The 20336-nt window shown below is 43.9% G+C and overlaps 1 protein-coding gene across 2 annotated transcripts in view; it reads left to right on the top strand.

Moving 5' to 3' along the window:
* Positions 1 to 20336, top strand: part of PPFIA3 (PTPRF interacting protein alpha 3) — a 141279-nt gene that overhangs the window by 41935 nt on the left and 79008 nt on the right. For both annotated transcript variants that reach the window (XM_066607904.1, XM_066607903.1), the window contains exons 3-4: positions 2425 to 2526; positions 15443 to 15607. In XM_066607904.1, coding sequence (XP_066464001.1) covers positions 2425 to 2526; positions 15443 to 15607 — 267 coding nt within the window. The remainder of the gene's footprint in view (positions 1 to 2424; positions 2527 to 15442; positions 15608 to 20336) is intronic.

The raw sequence follows: 20336 nt of genomic DNA, 5'->3' as shown, positions 1-20336 counted from the left end.
TATTCAAACTGCTTGTCTGCTGTTTTAGCCCATCAATGCTAAGGAACAACAAGTTGAACATTCGAACACATTACATCAGTATCGTATTCAACAGCAACGTGCCTCACTCTGCACTGTCTGTTCATCAGAACGATTCTTGACATCCTCCTCTGATGCTTTTTGCTGATCAGTTGTTTACATCCACTGACACCCATTTCACTGTATAGTTTTCCTTGATCACACCATGCTCAGTATACTCTCAATACCATTGCACAAGAAAAACCCACCACATTGGCAGTTTTTGAAATATTAGCCACAGCGCAGTCTAGCACCAATGATGAAACCTTATTCACTCAGATTACTCAATTTGTCCCATCCTAATGTGGATTCACACTGAAACTGATCCATGGAATACCTTCTCATTTGGTTTAGTGCTGCACTCCAGAGTCATGGGTCTAATTTTTAATCCGGGAAGCTTCAATCATGGAAGGGCAGGTGACCATTCACTGTATGGCTTGCTTAGTTCATTTTCTACTCTTCCTTAGTTATCTTTACCTTCCAGACTGTAGTTCGTCCTATTTTTCTCCTGTGTTTTGGATACTTCTCCTCCTTCAGGCTTCAGCTCTCCCTTTCTAACTCTGCCTCCCCACTTTTCTGAATTTTATTCTTCCTGTCTTTCTCCTTCCAGGCAGCTTTTCTTTTTTTTCTTTATCCTCCTTTCTTCTTCTGGCTCCTTTTCTTCTTCCCCTTACTTGCTCCAGCTCTTTCTTGTCTTCTCCTGTCTTGCTTTGGCTGCTTCTCCATTGCTCCTCCTTAGCTCCAGCTCCTCCTTTTTAGCTCTGGTTCATTTTCTTCTGCATTTTTCTTGCTCCAACTGCTCCTCTTTTCTGTCTCCAGCTCCTTGTATTCTCTTATTTCTTGATGAGTCTGACTGCTCCTCTTCTCTTTCATTCTAGCTTCGGCTTCTATTCTCTGGCTCTTTCTCCTCTCCTTTCTTGCTTCAGTTCCTAACGCTTCCCTCCTTTCTGCCCCTGACTCCTCCAGTCCTCCTTTTATTTGACTCCTCTATTCTTCCTTTCTAGCTCCAACTTTTCCTCTTCTCCAGCTCTTTCATTCCTCCTTTCTGGCCCTGACTCCTCAAGTTATCCTCCTATCTGGTTCCAGGTCCTCCTCATCTTCTAATTTCTAGCTCCTTTGCCCTCCTACTTTCTGATTCCAACGTTTCTAGTCTTCCTTTTTGACTCTAACTCTTAATTATCCTTTTTCTGACTTTGATTGTGATATTTTTCTACTCATCCAGGCTGATTCTCCTATATTGTGCCACCTTTCTGGCTATGGGTCCAGTTTTACATCTCTTCTCCTTTCCTCCTCCTTCTTGGAGGATGCTGCTTCTCCAAGCCACCTCATTATCTTCTAAGGCTCAGCTGTTTTTTTTTCCACAGAAAATGGAACCTCATTTTATTCAGTAGTGATTGACATGAAGCTCCTCTTCTTTATTTGTGGCGATGTATTATGTAATCAGCATGCCAGATGTTGAAGAGCCTCATTTTGAAAAAGTAGTCGCTTCATGGGAATCAAAGCTATTCCCCTTCTTCCCTTTCTTGACACAAAGCTCTACTTTCTCAGATTTGTAGAAAATTCTTCTTGATAATCCAGATTTCAACTGCTGCTGAAACTTATTCTAATGACCTATTCCTCATATATTTCGGGCATATTGATAGACCATTTTCTATGAGGGTTTAGGTGATGATCGTTAAGTCTGAGATCGAAGCGATCGTCCACATAGAATGTCCCTTCTTCTCCTGTGTGACATTCACCTGGGACATACAGGTTGGCCCATAGATTTCCATAGCCTATATATATCGTCATTAGCGATCAAGTTTGTATGTAACGGTGCTACTATTTTCTGTGGCGGACGACAAGTAGAGAGTTAATAATACATAATGCTGCAGAGCATTTGTTAATTGTTGACATTAAAGGTGATTGAAAATAAATAACCTAAAGAGCCATAGAAAAGGTCTAGTGAGGTGCCTGGTTACACAAAGCAGGCAGTGTGCTGAAGGGGGTCTGTGTAGGACTTGCTCCCCTGGGAGCGCTCTGAGACCAGGGCTACACAAAGCAGCCAGTGTGATCTTACTGCCGCTTTCACATCTCTTCCTCACCTTCGTGCAATTGGCAGAAAATTCACTTTTTTTTCCTCCTTCATCGGGTTCTCCATAAGACATTTTAAACCTCGTCCGCTGCATGTGGGGACACCACGTTTTCACTGTAATTCGGGATAACATACGAAATCATCTCCTACAAAACCATAGAAACTACTATAGAAGGGAATCAGATGGGTGTCTCCGAAATCTACACTTTTGTAAGGAGTTGTTTTATTTAAAAGTGTGTTTTCTTTTTTCGGTAAATGTTTTCATAAATTGCACTTTTGTTTTTCTTTTGTAGGAGTTTGCAGCCCTCACTAAGGAGTTGAACTTGTGTCGTGAACAACTCCTGGAGAGAGAAGAGGAGATTGCTGAGCTGAAAGCAGAGAGAAACAACACTCGAGTGAGTTGGGAAATGACAGTGGGAGTGTTTGGGACTGGAGGTAAAGAGGGGGTTTTTGGAAGGCCTGTCTGCCCGTAAAGGGGTTGGCTCTTCCCTCTCCTCCTATTTCACCGCCTGTCAAGTTCTGGTGCAGCCAGTAAATGAAGGAGAAATTATCTTTACCCAATTGTATAGAATGTTTATGCAAAGATATGCGTATTTATTTATGCTCATGTATCGATGGACAGATGTGTGCTAGATCTATAGCTCGAACGCACATAGACCTCGTGAAATCCTCTTCTAGGTAGTGCTTCTTAAAGAATCTACATACCTCGTCATTTAGTGTGCAAGTAAAATAACTAGAAGAGTTGTTCGTATGCAGGATTGTATATGCAAAGTCCAATATAGTGGATTCTGAAGATTTTGCACTCGCTTACGGTGGTTGTTCTGAAAGCGCAACACTTTTGAACAACTTTTTATGGATGGGATCTGCCTCCAATGATCTTATGTAGCTAGCATTTTTTGTGATCAATGGTAACACAATAGAAACTGGATCCTTTTTAGCACTGCCTTCAATGGTCATCAAATATAGTTGTGCTTCTAAGGAACGGGTCCAGGTCTCAAACTTGTTTTAATTAACCTGGATCTGCTGCATGACCCACTACTGAAATGTAAGGCGGAGTCTCGAATTTCTGCTGTGGATTTGCATTTACAGATACCATGGATCTGCAAGAGGATTGAGCGTCAAGAAGTGACATGTTTTTTTTGTTTTTTTGCAGCGCAAATATCATTTCATGTTCAGATGGCAAAACCTGTGAATCTGCTGAACCTCTGATTTTTACTATACATTTGCATTTACAGATGCCATAGACTGATAAGGATAGGCTGATGCGAATTCTGCTATTAACCCTTTGCAATCCAATTTTGGATTCAGGGTTTCCTAGGGGGCTTTCTCTTTCTGCCATTATACAATGGCACCACCTGCTGGCTAGAGCCAGTACTGCGGTATGGGACATGCAGGAGAGGCCTCCCCCCCCCCCCCCCCCCCCCCCGACAACAGAGCGGCCAGTAATATACAGTAAGAATACCCTGCCGGATGTCTTCCAACATCAGAAGCTGTACAGCCTTCAATTAGAATGTCTTTAGACGTCAGACAGTGGATTGGAAAGGGTTAAAAGTGACCTTTCCCTTTTTTTTCACAATACAGATTTCAAACTTAGACAATTCCGCAACATATAAAGTGCCGTGTTCATTCCCATTCTAATGAAGTTTTTTCTAACATGTATACAAGACCTAAAAGAAGGATTTGAAACCGTAACTCTGTTTGATGACTGATGAAAGCTCCAAAAAGGATTCAGTTGTACTTTTATTGTCAATGACCATATATTTGTACACACGGTCAGTAAAGGTGATTGCAACCAGCCAGTAAATATGGCTGTGACTGTGATTTTGAACGTAGTGATTTTCGAGTGCGTTTTGGAACGATGAAGGGGGAAGAGGGGTTGGTCCAGAATGGGGTGGTGTTGTCTAGTATTAGAGAGAAGAACTTGGAAGAGGGGGCTTCCACTGCAGATTCTCTAATGTCCTTATTACCAGTTATTCACTTAGAAGGGTTGTCCAGGATTTTTAAAACATGGCTGCTTTCTTCCAAAAATAGCGTTTCTCCTATCCATAGGTTACCTATGGTATTGCAGCGTGGTCCCATCTACTTCAGTTGAACTGAACTGAAATACTAGATACAACCCGTAGACAGGAGTGGCTCTGTTTTTAGAAGAGAGCAGCCATGTTTTTATAATCCTGGCAACCCCTTTAATGATTAAAGGGGTTGTCCCGCGGCAGCAAGTGGGTCTATACACTTCTGTATGGCCATATTAATGCACTTTGTAATATACATTGTGCATTAATTATGAGCCATACAGAAGTTATAAAAAGTTTTATACTTACCTGCTCCGTTGCTGGCGTCCTCATCTCCATGGTGCCGACTAATTTTCGCCCTCCGATGGCCAAATTAGCCGCGCTTGCGCAGTCCGGGTCTTCTCCTGTCTTCTATGGAGCCGCTCGTGCAGAATGCAGGCTCCGTGTAGCTCCGCCCCGTCACGTGCAGATTCCAGCCAATCAGGAGGCTGGGATCGGCAATGGACCGCACAGAAGAGCTGCGGTCCACGGAGACAGAGGATCCCGGCGGCCATCTTCAGCGGTAAGTATTGAAGTCACCGGAGCGCGGGGATTAAGGTAAGCGCTCCGGTAAGCTTTCTTTACCTCCCTGCATCGGGGTTGTCTCGCGCCGACCGGGGGGGGGGGTTGAAAAAAAAAAAAACCCGTTTCGGCGCGGGACAACCCCTTTAAAGTCATCTGAACCAGTGATGCACCAAAGATTGTAGAATAGTCTACCGACACAGCAAACTAATGGAAATAAATACAGTTGCATTGTAACTCACAAGTTGTGACCTGACAATTGCAAAAAAAATCTAGCAATTTTGAGATTCTTGAGATCGTTGGGTCGTGATTGCGGCAAATTTGTAGTATAGCCCTAGCCTAATAGATTAAGGGGTTAAGAGAAGTTGGGGGGAAGGGGGGGGGGGGCAAGATAAACTTTTGCACTTTAGCTACACCCCTGCTAATAATCATTGAGTCCAGTTCATTACATGTGTGATAGACCCTTAGTTTAGTTAACCTACCCACTCAAACCTTAAATCTGAGAGCATGTAGCCTCTGTTTCTATGACTCTCTGGAACTTCTTTACGGGGATAACCACAGCCTAGACCCAAACCAAGTTTTCATGATACAACCTTCCTCTTCCTTATGTGGCTCTCCTCATTTACTTCCAAATTTACTGTTAAAATTGAATATTGTTAAAAAATTCAATAATAAAAAGGGTATAGGAAAGAAACCTGGACGCTTGTCTGAGCTGAGTGAGAATGTCTGTGGTGGAGTCTGGAGAGCTCATAGTCAGCCGACAGTCATCTATTATGTATGGCCGGTATTACTCTATTCTGAATTACAACGTCGTTAGTGTCTTAAGTCTATCTCATCTCTATTTGCTGTAAACCTGAATGCCATCTGTTGTTCCCTGTTATCAGTCATTTCGGGTTTGAGATAGAATGTCTGTAATGTTCTTTAATGGGATTGCTGACAGTCCAGAAAACTCTATGGCCCCATGGCCTTTACTTTATCTCATACATCTCCGGTGCAGAGTAGCTCCATTGACATTCATATACAGATGGGTCTTTCTTTAGCTTAACTCTTAGGCCGGGCTCACACAAGCGTTTGGTCGCAGCGTATTACACGCACTTGTTTTTGCGCACATAATATACTGTGCCAATCTGCCATGAGCTGCCATTTGCCGCTCACTCGAATTGCACAAAATATGCGGGCAAGAAACATTGCAGCATGCTCCATCTTGGCGCGTATTGCGCAGGCGGCACGCAGTGAATTACGCTCATGTGAGCCTACCTGAACGCAAAGTGATATCTCGGTGTGCCGTGCAATCAAGGTGGTTTATTTACACTTTGAATGACTTTACAATGGGTTTTATTGTGCTAAGATAAGAGAACAAAAGTTTTTTTGATGATTTAAGATGACTTTCTGTGCCTTGATATCACAATCCAGGTACAATATGTCCCATCTGTAGGTGTGAGTATTGGAAGCTCTTTGCGCTTTGGGTTTAGTACTCCTTTAAATGTTCTGGACACACAGAAAACTTTTTTTTTAACACTTTAATGTTTAGTCAGTTGTGGAACACTGCGGCTTTTTCCACCCAAATATCTGCACCAGTCATGATTTAGCGCTGGCAGTACCCTCTGGGTTGACCTTTGTTTCAGATCTTTATAAGGTGTTGAAAGGTAAGCTTTAAAATATTGAGTAACTGATATGTTCCTGATTCCAGATCTTACATTATTTTGTCCACCTGGCCCATAAAAATCAGCATACCTATATAATTGTCAGGTATATCTGCGGAGCGGCTAACACCCTCATGTGAGGAGTTGAGTGGGCGTTCACAGCATAACACAAAAGATTATGTAAGAAGCCCTTAAATTGAGATTCCTTTCTTTTCCTCGGCTGAGTTGTTTGGGGCATATTTACCCTTGAGGCTTCAGTTGAAAAGCTGAAGATGAGCTGATAGTTTTTTTATGTTTTGTCTGAAGAGTTTGATCCCAGAACGATTTGTGAGGAATGCCAAATAGCTGCAATACCTTTTCTTATTTGTCTCAAGTCATCATCTTGTCATTCTGCAGAAGTCATGCGAAGGAGTCTCCTGCTCTAATCTAATGATCCAGGACCTCATTCATGGAGACGTCGAAAATCACTGACTTAACTCGCTGATACACGTGGGATTTTGGCAATTTCAGACGATCATCGTTTGAAAATGAACCACTGACAATAGTTTGTGATGGCCAACGGTAGGCTGTAGTAACAAAGATATAATCCATGTTGTTGGAAAATCTTGCTGTCATTTGCACTAGGGCAGGAGTAAGCCTTTTCCAACAAGACACTACTACTTCTAGACCTTGAACTTGCAGTTTTCAGTTTTAACCCCTGTTCTGACAACCTCTACAGAAAGCACTGACCTGTATCAACAGCTTCAGCCGTCTGCACTATTGTAGTCGAGCAGGGGCTCTGAAGCTGTCTTGTGTTAGTGGAGATGGCTGTGGCTGGTGATACAAAGATCAGGCACTACTGTGAGGGTTGCAGAACAGGGGTTAAAACTGCAAGTTCAGGGTTTAAATGTGTCTAGGGATAGTAGTCCATGGTCAATGTATGGTCATGGGCCAGCAAGACTGGGGTTCATTGGCCATTTTCATCTAGTTGCTGCTGGTGGGATCGGTTGTACAAACAATTCCACGGATGATTGATTGGCCACATTGCAGCCGATCAAATTTGATTTGTACTTCCAGTTTTAGCTAGCCAGTGGTCTTCTGGTGTAGTAGTGACTTTAAAGGGACAATATCCCCCCAAGGCTCATGCTAGTCTGCCCTAAGGCCTCATGTCCACGGGGAAAATCAGATCCGCTGCAGATTCTCCATGGAGAATCTGCAGCGGGTCCCTCCTGCCCCGCGGACATGAGCGCCGAAAATAGGAATTTAAAGTATTTACCTATCCGGCGCGGGCGGCGAAGATCAGCTGTTCCTCACGGCCGGATCTTCATTTTCGGCCGGCGGATGAATTCCTGACGCCGGCGGCACGTCGCCGGCACGTCGTCGACGTGCCGCGCGCACGCGCCGGGCACATCCGCCGAGCCGAAGCAAGGAAGATGCGGCCGTGAGGAACAGCTGACATTCCCCGCCCGCGCCGGATAGGTAAATACTTTAAATTCCTATTTTAGGTCTCCCGCGGATCCGGACGGCTTCCATAGGCTTCAATAGAAGCCCGCGGGAGCCGTCCCCGCGGGAGACCCGCATGAAAATGGAGCATGGTCCAGATTTTTCCATGCTCCATTTTTTTTAAAATCCCTTTTATTGACGATCCGCGGGTATTTATCTACCCGCGGGTGGTCAATGCATCCCTATGGGGTGCGGATCCGCGCGCGGGAGATCCGCTGCGGATATTAAATCCTATTTTCCCCGTGGACATGAGCCCTAAAGGGAAAATTTTTGCCCCCCATCCTTCAATCTAGTTCTCCAACACAGATATTTCGTCTGATGCGACTTCTGAAGGTGAAGCAAGCCCCTTCATCAGATACAGTCACTAAAATCATGAGTGGTCTAATGTCACAGAGGCCAAAAGACAGATGATGGACCTACCAGGTCACCAACAGATTTAACAGAGAGGTTGTACTGCCACAAATAGAGTTTGGAGGTAGAGAAGGCCACCTGGGTGAACATGGGCTTTTTTCATAAAGTAAAAAGTTGTGCAACAATTGCAAAAAATTCTAAGCAAGTTGCCTGCGACGTTTTTACTTATACAGTGTTCCACTTGCTGGAGGCCTGGAAGAATCAGTTATAATACCAAGGCTACTGAACACATTTCAGTGAAATTTGTAAGGTAAAAACATAACTTACTCAATGAAAATCAGGAACCCCTCATAACATGTGCTGGAGGTGTCCTCCATTTGTGGTCAAGCACCCCTGAACCGACCCTATATATTGCTGAACGCTCTTGTAAGCATGTCCCGCGTCCTTACAGCAGTATCTTGCTGTCGTCTGTCCTTAGGATGAGCACCTAGACCCCATTCCAGCCCTCTCACTAGCAAAGCCAGACTCCTACTGTACACTGATGAAGGGCAAATACCCTGAAACAGCTGTCTGTACATGGACTCTGGCTTTGCTTTTAATTCCCAGTCATTGTTACAAGGCTTGTATAAAGAGTCTGACTTTGGCTTGAAGGAATGCTGCCTTCTAATAGGTGGCACTGTGGAGGTATTATTCAATCTCACTTATTAGCAGTATCTTGCGTGATGTTCCTTTTCAATTCCCGGATAGCTCATGGCTTTTTCCAGTAAACGTTCCCCTTCAGAAGACAGCACAGGTTCCTATTAACTACTTAAGTCAAGTAAAACAGGGCCGTCGGTTTGCCAAGCAGGACAGCCAGGCTTGCCATCCTGTCTAGCCATTACTTATCTGACTTGCAGGGCACTTGCCCCTGTGGCAGTCGGGATAAGGAGTGCTTGATGTTATGAGGGGTTCCTGTCCAATTTTCATAAAAATATGTTCATTTGTCTTGAAGTTATGGCCGGTTTTTTAGGTTTCTGGTGAATGGGACGCCCTGCAGAAAAACCTTCAGGTCGTCTGTGAGATAAGGTAGTTGTTTAATGTGACTGTGACCTGTGGGCAGCAAAAGCCTTGTGAAGGCTAGCATTTCCATCAATCACAACTGGGTCCGTTGTGGTGTATTTTTTTTAGTAAATCACATTTCTAGGACAGTTCCTCTTGTGAACAGCAGTTCCCACCAGCAGGTTACACTTCCCACCTTTCAGATCTCGTTGCAAAGTGACGGCACATTTGCTGGTAGTCATAGAATTATGCAAAGCTGCCGCTTCTGGCTAAGCAATCACACCAGCAGGGATACGCCATTAATTCTGTCAGCTCTCATGCTGTGCAAGAAGCCGAACAACCTGACACGACTGGAGGAAACGTGCAGTTGGCCTCAGTAACGACTGGTACCAGCATCGTCCTCATTTTCACCGGCTGCTTGCTACTTCTCCTATTAATTAATGACAGAAACAGGGGCAGCCACGAATATGCTGTTGAGGGGCAACGGAAGATGTCACAAATCCTTGGCGTTCAGCCAGCGACTGCGATTGGCCCTCGTGTCTGACAGCGGTGTAAAGGGTTAACGACCCATATGATATCGGCTGCCCTCTTTTTTCCGTTAGGTTGGAAAGTCGCTATAAATAAACACACTTCACGGTGCGTCTTCATGCCATGGAATAGTGCCGCATCAAAGTCGAGGACACGTAGGCAGTGCCTGTCACAGTAAATGCAGATGACAGCGTGCCACAGGCAAAATTAGATGACTTGAAGGAGCTTCGTGTGTTTTCACTGTGAAATTACCTCAGCGAAGACTTATCAAAGAAGAAGACAAGGAGATTACACCCAGCGATCAGGCGGCAACGTGGATGCAGATAGCGGGCTTGTGTGGTGGGCTCCGATAAACTCCAGATCTAGTGGTGTCCGTGTAATGGAGGCTGGATGGGAGATAAGCCCTGCTTGTGTTAGGGGGAATTAAAGAGCTACAAAACCTACACTTGGCAGCTTATAAAGAGTGCGTCGAGAAGCTAATGTCTGTCATACGTATGCGTAGTAGGCAGCACGAGGGCCAAATATTGTCGCCGAGGTATTACGGTCCAGAATTCAAGTGCCAAACCCTTCACTCAGCCCCTTCCTGCTCTAAAATGACTGATAACAGGGAACAATAGAGTTGTATGCAACTGCAAATGTTCTAGAATGGCGTTGTCTTTCGTCAGGTTATGGTATGTTTAGACTGAACGATAATCGTTCCAAAAATCGTTTATATGAAAGAAAGTGAACAAATCGCTCAGTAAGGCCTCGTTCAGACGAGCGGGCTTTTAACGCAGTATAGGAGCATGAAAAGATCATGGCTATACTGCGCTAAAGATCGTGTGAACAGGTGATTACCAGCTATTTTATTTAGCTGTGAAATTACCCGTTCACACAATTGGGAGGTGCGTGTTATCCATAGACTCCCATAGGAGTCTATGGAAAGCAGGCAGCAAAGATAGGTCAGGTCCTATCTTTTCTCGCACCACGGACCTTAGATGAGAGCTTTGCAGTCGTATGTCCTACCTTTGTTAGGTGCGAGTATTTTGCACGTCTAAGATTCCTTCATCTGAACGGTTCTATGGGAACCATTGGTTCTATTAGAAGCGCTTTAAATGCGCTAAAACAGCGCTCGTGTGAACAACGACTAAACGCAAGCCAATGACTCAATGAAGAACGAGAATCCTTCACTTTTCGTTTGTCGTTCAGTTGCAGCCGACATAAAAATCATCGTCGGCTCGATCACTTCTCATTGCTTTTATACACTGATCGTTCAGTGCTTTACATAGGAATGTGAAACACTGAAGGAGAAGTGAATGATTCTCACCGATGATCTGCCTGTCTAAACAGGCGGAGACGGTGATGACGTCGCCAGCTCGTTCACTCGGGCCAATGAGAATCGCGCAGTTCTTGTTGTGTGTAAAGGGGCCATTACTAATATATTGCATTACTATAAAATACAAAGTGTTCTGTTCAAACCTCCCACATTTCAATCAAGCAATTATGATACAATAATGAGGAATGATGGATTGTAATTAGCACTAGATAAAAGATCTCAACGAATTTTGGGCCTTAAAGGGGTTGTCCCGCGCCGAAACGGGTTTTTGTTTTTTTCAATAGCCCCCCCCGTTCGGCGCGAGACAAACCCGATGCAGGGGTTTAAAAGAAAAACCGGATAGTACTTACCCGAATCCCCGCGCTGCGGCGACTTCTTACTTACCTTGCGAAGATGGCCGCCGGGATCTTCACCCACGGTGGACCGCAGGTCTTCTCCCATGGTGCACGGTGGGCTCTGTGCGTTCCATTGCCGATTCCAGCCTCCTGATTGGCTGGAATCGGCACACATGACGGGGCGGAGCTACGAGGAGCAGCTCTCCGGCACGAGCGGCCCCATTCAGAAGGGAGAAGACCGGACTGCGCAAGCGCGTCTAATCGGGAGATTAGATGCTGAAATTAGACGGCACCATGGAGACGAGGACGCCAGCAACGGAACAGGTAAGTGAATAACTTCTGTATGGCTCATAATTAATGCACAATGTACATTACAAAGTGCATTAATATGGCCATACAGAAGTGTATACCCCCACTTGCTTTCGCGGGACAACCCCTTTAAGGCCCATTTACACACAATGATTGTTGTTTGAATGAATGAACGACTCAACAACTTTTTTGCTTTCAAATGTTGAGCCTTTACACGTAAAGATAATCGTTTGATATCTTGTCATTTCCCTACACTGTATATGTTATTTGCTTGGGTGGGCGTGTGTTTATGCGAAGAATCTCCCGGCAGGAGGTTTGTAATAAGTGCGAAGAAAAAGCCATTGTTTTCTGCTGCATGAGTGATTGTGTTTAGCTGGACAAACAATCAGCCCTCCCCTCAAGGTGTTTGAAAGACTAAACAACTGCCCTTTAAACCTAAGCACAAGCGAATAAACTAATGGCTATTTTTAAGCAGGCTAAAACTCAGCGATAAACGGCAAGTGAACAAGTAGTGCCTGATGAATTTTGAGAGGTAATTGTTGCGTGTAAATGGGCCTTATTTATTAAACCTGTATAATAGTAAAAGTATCTTTGTTGCCTGTAGCAACCAATGAAAGCTCTGCTTTCATTTCACCAGAGCAGAATAAGTAAGGAGAAGCTCAGCTGTGATTGGTTGCTGTGGGCAACAAAGACACATTTACTATTACGCAGGTTTGATAAATAAGGCCCCAAATTCTTTGAGATTTTCTACATCTAGTGCTAATTACAATCCATCATTCCTCATAATTTTATCACAGGAATTGAAATGTTGAAGGTTTGAATGGAACATCTTCTTTTTGTGTTGAAGATAACCGTTTGACCACCAAGATGGCTCCACTACACTTTCCACAGAATTTGATATTCAACTTTCCTTGGGTACTGAATGACTAAGTTGTCTAGATATACGATAGCAGAATGGAAAGAAAAAGTGACTCCAGCGCTCACTGGGGAAGAATATTCCTCTAGACGATAAAAATTCTTGATTTATTTGCATCGCGTTTCGGCCTACAAAATGGCCTTTTTCAAGATGCTTGAAAAAGGCCGTTTTGTAGGCCGAAACGCGAATTTTTATCGTCTAGAAGAATATTCTCCCCAGTGAGCGCTGGGGTCACTTTTTCTTTCCATTCTGCTGGTGTAATTTTGGGTTCCCCACTTTGGGTTGACCCAAAGATCCGAGCTGCTCTCCACGAGAGGATTTGGAGGAAGAATTTCCCATATTTAAGACCTTCTTGGACCAGGAGGTACTAGTGGGGTGCCCGTCACACATGGGGCCTCACTCAGTACCGGGTAAGCCCATTTGAGTATCCACTCATTTCACTCTATGCCTGTAGGAGCGCTGGTCTGACCTCTGCATACCTTATTTTATCTAGATATACGATGGTACAGGAGCTGGTGGGAAAGCTGGATGACAACCTTTCTGTAACCGTAATGGCAGTAGCCTTATTAGTTGTTACCCAGCTTTCCCAAAATCAGACACAGCTGAAGAAAATGTCATCAATGTGATAAAACAACCCAAGAACTAACCTTTACAGGGTTGTGAAATACGCTGTAGGCCTGTGCTACACATCAAGGGTGACATGGGATTCATTGTAATATCGTTGGACTACCACTATTGCAGTGAGTTCCTATGGTACAAATAATAATCAGAAGTAGTCTTGTAACGAACCCCCAAAAATATACCATTTTTTGCCATTGGAAACCATTGTGGTTGCAATCCTACTATGATATTGGCATGTCTGGAAGTTGTTGTGTAGCCCGGGCCTTAATTATCACTTGGACTGTTTGTGTTAAACAGCAAAAGTACATGCGATAATAATTTTAACGCAATTTAGAGGAAGAACCATCTGTTTGACGTTCAAAAAAAAAAGCAACATTAGGCTTCTTTCACACGGGCGCCTGAACAGAGACGTTTTTACGCCCCAACCGATTTATATACACGGCCATCTGAGCCATTGGTTTCCACTGCATCCATTCACATGGGCAAATATGCTGCGTGTAAAAGCGGCGAACTGTGAAAAATGGAAATACGTGCCGACACATATACGCTGGGCAGAAAGATAGTTCTGGAGATATCTTTTGCCCGATATACATCAGCGGGTCCTATAGTCTCCTATGGGAGCTGGACAAAGAAAGGGAGAGGGAGGCATTATAGCAGCATCCAACACTGCGAAAAGCTTACAAGTGCCTCTATAAGGGGTAACATATTTTTTTTTGCTAAAAATGATGCTCATGGTCGTGTGAATGGGCGAGAAAACGCTGGCTGTGATCGCGGAAAAACATCCATTCGTCTCAATAACGTAAAAAACGCCTACACTCGTGTGAAAGAGCCCTTACTTGGCAAGAGTGCATAAAATGGAATCATGTGATTTCAGTGGAACATTATGGGGAAATAAAATCACATGTGATGTCATGTGACCACATAGGAACATATTATATGCTGCATATCGCACTACGCTCTCCCCATGATTGCAGTTGTCCAGTAATTGCCACAATATAATTGCCATTGGGTGCTGGCTTGAGGGCTCCTTTACAAGAGCTTATGTATTTTTGTGGTCGCCCACAAGTGCCACTAAATTGCGTAAATTAAAAAAAATGCGATCCAGTCCCGATCTTAATTAGCGTTTTCTTGTCTATTCACACGGCCGAGTGTGGCGTATTAGTGAAAAAATACACCGCAGCCTGGAAATCCCTCGCTCGGCATAAATCCTCGGAATGATTTCTAATGCCTACATAGAGGCACCTGTAAGCTTTCCCCTGCGTTGGACGCTGCTAAACTGACTCCTCCTCTCTTTTTTCCCAGCTCCCATGGGAGTCTATGGGAGCTGCTGGCGCATATCGGTTGAAAGAGAGAGCAATACCTATCTTTTCTGGCAGCGTATCATTTCGCTCGCCAATTTCGGTTGTGTATGTGCTATTTTTTTCCGGCGCAACATTTTTTTATACGCCGCAAAATCCATGTTTAATGCATGACTCTATGGAAACCACATGAAAAAAAGAAACAGAAAGGGCAGATTATTGAAAAGCATACGTGAAAAAGGGTGTAAAACCCATGCAAATCGCATGTGAAAATTGCCAAAATGCATAGCAAATGCACGAAAATCGCATTAAGATCTCGCAGAAAATGGTCAGTATTTCAGTGACAAAAATTGCAGTCGCCCATGTCATTGCCGCCTAAAGGGGAAAAAAAGCCTGGTTGGCATTCACAAAATTAGGAAAATTGTAGGCTTAGAAATCTAATGGTTTCACTCTAGAAAATGCCAGTGACCTGGGTGGCAGCAGAACTGGCGGGGGTTGCAGAAGTAGCTCCATGTTAAATCTGGTCTTCTTTGTTAGCAGTCCCTTGTGGTGCAGTCCACAGGAAGCCATTAACTATAATCCCTCAGTGCATTGTGAAGCTGTTAGTCTTTGATATCAGACTTGCAGGAGGTTAATAAAAAAAAAGTGTTTGGTCTACTGAGATTATATTTTCTTCGAGTACAAATAAGTACAGAACAGACTGTTCACTCCATAGAATCTGTTATTGCAGTGCTAAGCTTCTGGCATAGAATGATTACTAGATATTAGAAAATCTCTATGGTAAAATCTTGCAGCATAGAGCCGGCTGCCATCATTTTAATGTCCTCAGCACACCAGCAATGGATATTTTTTATGTTCTGTTTTGCTTAACTCATCATCTAACTGACTTTTGTCCATCTCCTCAGCTGCTATTGGAACACTTGGAATGCTTGGTGTCCCGGCACGAGCGCTCTCTGAGGATGACCGTGGTAAAGAGGCAGGCACAGTCGCCTGCCGGTGTCTCCAGTGAGGTTGAGGTGTTGAAAGCTCTAAAGTCCCTCTTTGAGCATCACAAGGCTCTCGATGAGAAGGTAATGGGGTCCACAATCTCAAGAAATTGACTAACTTGCTCAGGTTGTTACCTTAGGCTGCATTCGTTTCAGCGATAATTATAGCACCTACATAAAGAGTACCATTCTGAATTGCTTAAAGGGCAAATCCAGCTAAGTGATAGAAGATCACATAACTACTCAAGGGCCTTCATTGACATGTAGAATGAAAGGGCTGCGTAAGGCTTTATTCACACAAGTGTATGTCGGCTGCCGGTTTCATGGCCGGCCTATATACGCTGCCATCTGATGCATTGGATTCTAATGCATCAGATAGGACGGCGATTTTCCGGCTCGTAAAAGCGCCCAGCCAGCCAAGATAGTGCATTTTGGCCGGGTGCTTTTACGGCGGCCAGGAAAGATAGTTCAGGAACTATCTTCCTATTCGGAAGCTCCTGCCCCATCCCGCTTCCTCTTCTTCCCGAGAGCCGGCGAGGGGGAGGGAAGCAGGAGACAGTATAGCTGAGCTACACTGTCTTTCCCCGCCTGACGGCAATCTGGGCTTGGCGTATATGCACCGGGCTCGGGCCATCTGAACGGGTGCACAAACATTACATGCCAATGTGACTAAGCCCTTAAGCAAAAGGGTTGTCCCATTTGGATAACCCCTTCTTAGATTGAAGCTCTTAGCGAGCAGTTGATCGCCGTGGATCAGGCTTCTTTAATCCCTGACAATCAGTTGTTATAAGCTGAGGAAACTGTGTGGCCATTCATGGGATGTTCAGAAGAAATTTGGTATGATATTCTCTTGCTCACAGTTGGAGGGTCCAAGCAGGGGATCTTTCTTTATGAGATTCTTATTCCAAATTGGCGGACTTGTCCAGGTGTCCAAACCCCTTTAAACCAATTTGACACACAGATTTCTAGAAATATGCTATAGGATTCTAAGCACAGGGTCATTCCAAACAATGACAGCATCACCTTCTGTACAGCTCTACTAGTAATTAGTGGTGGTCCAAGACCACACACTTGACCAATATAATCTTCTCATATACTATCTATCAGTGACATATCACCATTTGGATTATATTTCTGTCATGGCACCTTTGGCTGTGTGGGTGCCAACGGAGATCAGGCGCATGCGTGGATCCAGTGTGACGTCACAGCATTAACGCCAGACCACTTCATGTGCTTGCAGGCACATGCGCATTGACATTCAGTGCTAGCAACCGAGAGAGAAATATGTCCCTTCTGTTATAGAACTGATTATCTTGCTGAGCTGACTATCGTCTCCTTCAGCCTATTAATGGCTTTCTTAGGGTATTTATTCTGGCTCCCCTTTGCAGAGGATGCCGGTAATACATTTGTACACTGGTCCTACTCAGTGGTTAGTGTTTTTCCTTTTGTTTTTCTTTCATTGCCTTCCTTTTTATGAATTTTGGATAGTGGACTATGACTGCCTGCTTCTCTCTTTGGTACTGACTTTTGTCGCTCTCTGAGTGTGACCTCGGCTTTGTTATTTGCTTATTCTGTCCTGTTCTGCCCTGTCCTCATACATTCCCTATCCTCCATATTACACCAAGGTAGATAGAGGGAATCAATTTTGGTTCCAGGCATGGGGCCACACTTTTCAAGGTGGTTACTCCTCTTAATTGGTAGTGCCAGTCGGGGCAGATGAGGGAAAGAGCCTATGCCTCACCTTAGTTTCTACTACATTCAGTTGTCTTGTCTCGGATTCTCGGATGTCTAGCAACCCAGAAAATCCCTGTGTACTACATGTAATTTAGTCTGTTCTTGTCCCCTGTTTTTAAGTCTGTTGGTTGATTTCCTTGACAGGACTGGATGGATGTGACATTTTAATTTTTTATAGCTTATGATAATGATGAGGCCAAGGTTCAATTTTTCACTCTCCAATACCTACACCCCATGTGCCACTAAAAATAAATAGGCCCCAAAAGAACACAAAGAACTACTGTTTTGACAAGATTTTCAATGATTTAAAGGATGATAAAGTGCTGGCATATCCCCAGACATTGCTGTATGGGCCTTAAACGTAAATGGTTCTGTGCTGCAATACCCTGTGTGTCAGGTGGCTGGAGTACTGCTGTACGTGGGAGAGACGGTGACAGGGTTTTTATTGTCAGGATGGTTTACAAAGTAAGGGGAAAAGGTTATGGAGAAAATTAGTAGCTCCAGTACTTTGCACTTCCTCACGCCTTTATACTTTTACTTAATTAAAAGTGTCTTTAGTAGCCACATTTCAGGTGCATGAGTAGAGAGACCACAGCCTTTACCCAAGTCCTGCCCAATTCCACCCTGTATAGGGCCAATTTTAGCTTCCTATTCAGGCTCCTTTACAGGGGCGGGTTGGACTCCACATGCGGGATTCGACCGGCAATCTATTTCCGCTCGTGGTCAGGAAATCTCATATTGCCATAACATGCTATGGGCTGGATTTGCTGCAGAATCCAGAGGCGGATGCCCACTCCAGATTCTACAATGAAAATCCGCCCGTGTGCAGGCTGCCTTACTCAGGACTGCCTTGTAAAAGTTTTGGCACATGGTGCTTGCTGCTTGTGACCTATTACAAGTAAGTGCTGTAGGATCCCTTATTTTCTTAGGTAAACCTCAACTTTTTTTTGGCAAATTAGTTTTTTCAGATTACAATGCAAGCTGTATTAGATTTTTCAGTTCTGTATACGTTGCGTTTAGATTGACATAAAGTAGATTAGTTTACCCTGTTCCCCTGAAAATAAGACAGGGTCTTATATTAACTTATACGCAAAAAGATTTTATTTGTTTACATGTATAGCTGCCTGTACACTATTTAAATTGACTTTTTAAATTAAGTTTAACCAGGGCTTATGTGCCCAACAGTCGTCCCGCGTTAAGGGACCTTAAGCAACTCAATTAATATTTTACGCGTTTACATTAAATAGCCCATCAGTTCATATATACCTGGAGAGCTCTCTTGGCCGCTCCACAGTTAGCACAGGTTCCCACTAGAGTAACAGAAGGCCTCATTGTCATGAATATTGGCTCCGAGTCTCAGCTGTAGAGCTGGTTTTCATGAATATTGGCTCAGGACACATGATGCCCATCTCTGCTATGTATGAGTGTCACTTACACTTTAAGCAGTACCCGCATTTTCAGGAGCTGGTTAAGAAGCTGTTCAGTCTTCATTACTTACTGGCACATAATGTCACCAAGCAGACTGATTTTCAGTAGGCATATTTTGTAGTCTGTTGATATTTTTTGAGTGGTTGAAACTGGTTTTGAAGTGCTTTACATCGAATATTAGAGCATTGCAAAAAAAGGCAGTTTCCTTTGTTTTCAGCTGAATTGCTCTTAGCAGGTTAGAGCCTCACAGAACTTGAATTCCTAGTGCTGCCAATTTTTCTTGTAGAAGACCTCATTCTGGCAAGCAGGAATAATTTCATTAAAAAGTCACTCTGGCAATTTTTTTTTCATTCATTAACTATTCCCTCTCAGTATATAAAGTTGGCGAGTCCCTTGTTTTTAGTCATTCCTTTTTCTCTAAAACTTCATGAAGTTTTTCTCCTCAAGTGAGTCATGTGATCTCATTATGACCACCTGAGATTTACTTGGCTGTTGTTACTATGTTCATCTCAAAAAGTCAGTTTTTCAGTCAGCATAATTCCTGTGTTATGGATCCTAACACACAGGCTCTTTAGATAGGGACACAGAAACTCCTATTACAGTTACTGCTATCACACAGTTATAATGAAGAAGGTTACAGCTTATACTCCTGACTGCCTACTTATGATTTGTAGCTTAATTAGGTGCATATATACAGAGTAGTGATAATTACACTGTTCTCCCAGCAGGCAGAGATGGTATAAGAACTAGCTGCTCATCAGATGTTTTGCTAATTCATCATTGGATTAATAACACAGTATAGTGAAAGAGAAAGTAGGGAGAAATCTTAGCATCAAGATGGTGTAGAACAACCAGTGCTCAAGAAACTGAACTATATAGTAACAATTGAGGCAGAATCTGTATGCCAAGTCTTCCTAAGGCTGCCTGTCCACGAGCAGGAGCCGGCAGATGGATCTCCGCCGGTCAGCCTATCTGACAGATAGGCTGACTGCGGAGGGCCGCGGTAAATCGCAGCATGCTGCGATTTGTCGGCTGCAAGCGGAGAATCGCAATGATTCTCCGCTCGTGGACAGGGTGGCTGCGTTTACTGCATTCCCCGTGGCCGGATTATCACCGCGGGGAATGTAATGAAAACTTGCCCTTTTGACAGGCAGCCTAACTTCAGACACGGGGTTTACTTGTACTCTTCACTTCTGACAAGGCAATATAAACATTAAATATATATGAGTGAAAGACATTTTCTTCTAATCGGTTATTCCATGGTTCGTCTACCCACTGCCAGGTGTGTGTTTTTACCAGGATGGCCCCTTAAAATCAATGTACTATGAAATTGTTGGTCAAGAACGCTATCTTTTCTTCTTAGGGAGAGTACCTAGAAGGTGAGTGAGTGAAGAAACTTAAAGAGCCATTCATGCTCCTCTGGGTAATATGCAAATAAGGGAGATGGAACAATACCTCTGCAGCGCCACCTATTGGAAGGCAGCTTCCTGCAACTCAGTGTTAGACCCTTTATACAAGCCTTGTAACAATCACTGGGAATTGAAAGACAAGCCAGAATCCATACACAGATAGTTGTTTCAGAGTGTTTGCCCCTCATCAGTGTGTAGTAGACTTCTGTCTTGGCTAGTGAGAGGCCTACGACGCTATAAAG

Source organism: Eleutherodactylus coqui, chromosome 6, assembly GCF_035609145.1.
Source record: "Eleutherodactylus coqui strain aEleCoq1 chromosome 6, aEleCoq1.hap1, whole genome shotgun sequence".
In the NCBI taxonomy this organism is placed as follows: Eukaryota; Metazoa; Chordata; class Amphibia; order Anura; family Eleutherodactylidae; genus Eleutherodactylus; species Eleutherodactylus coqui.
Note: the sequence above shows the minus strand (reverse complement) of the source record. Positions and strands in the feature narration are given on the sequence as shown.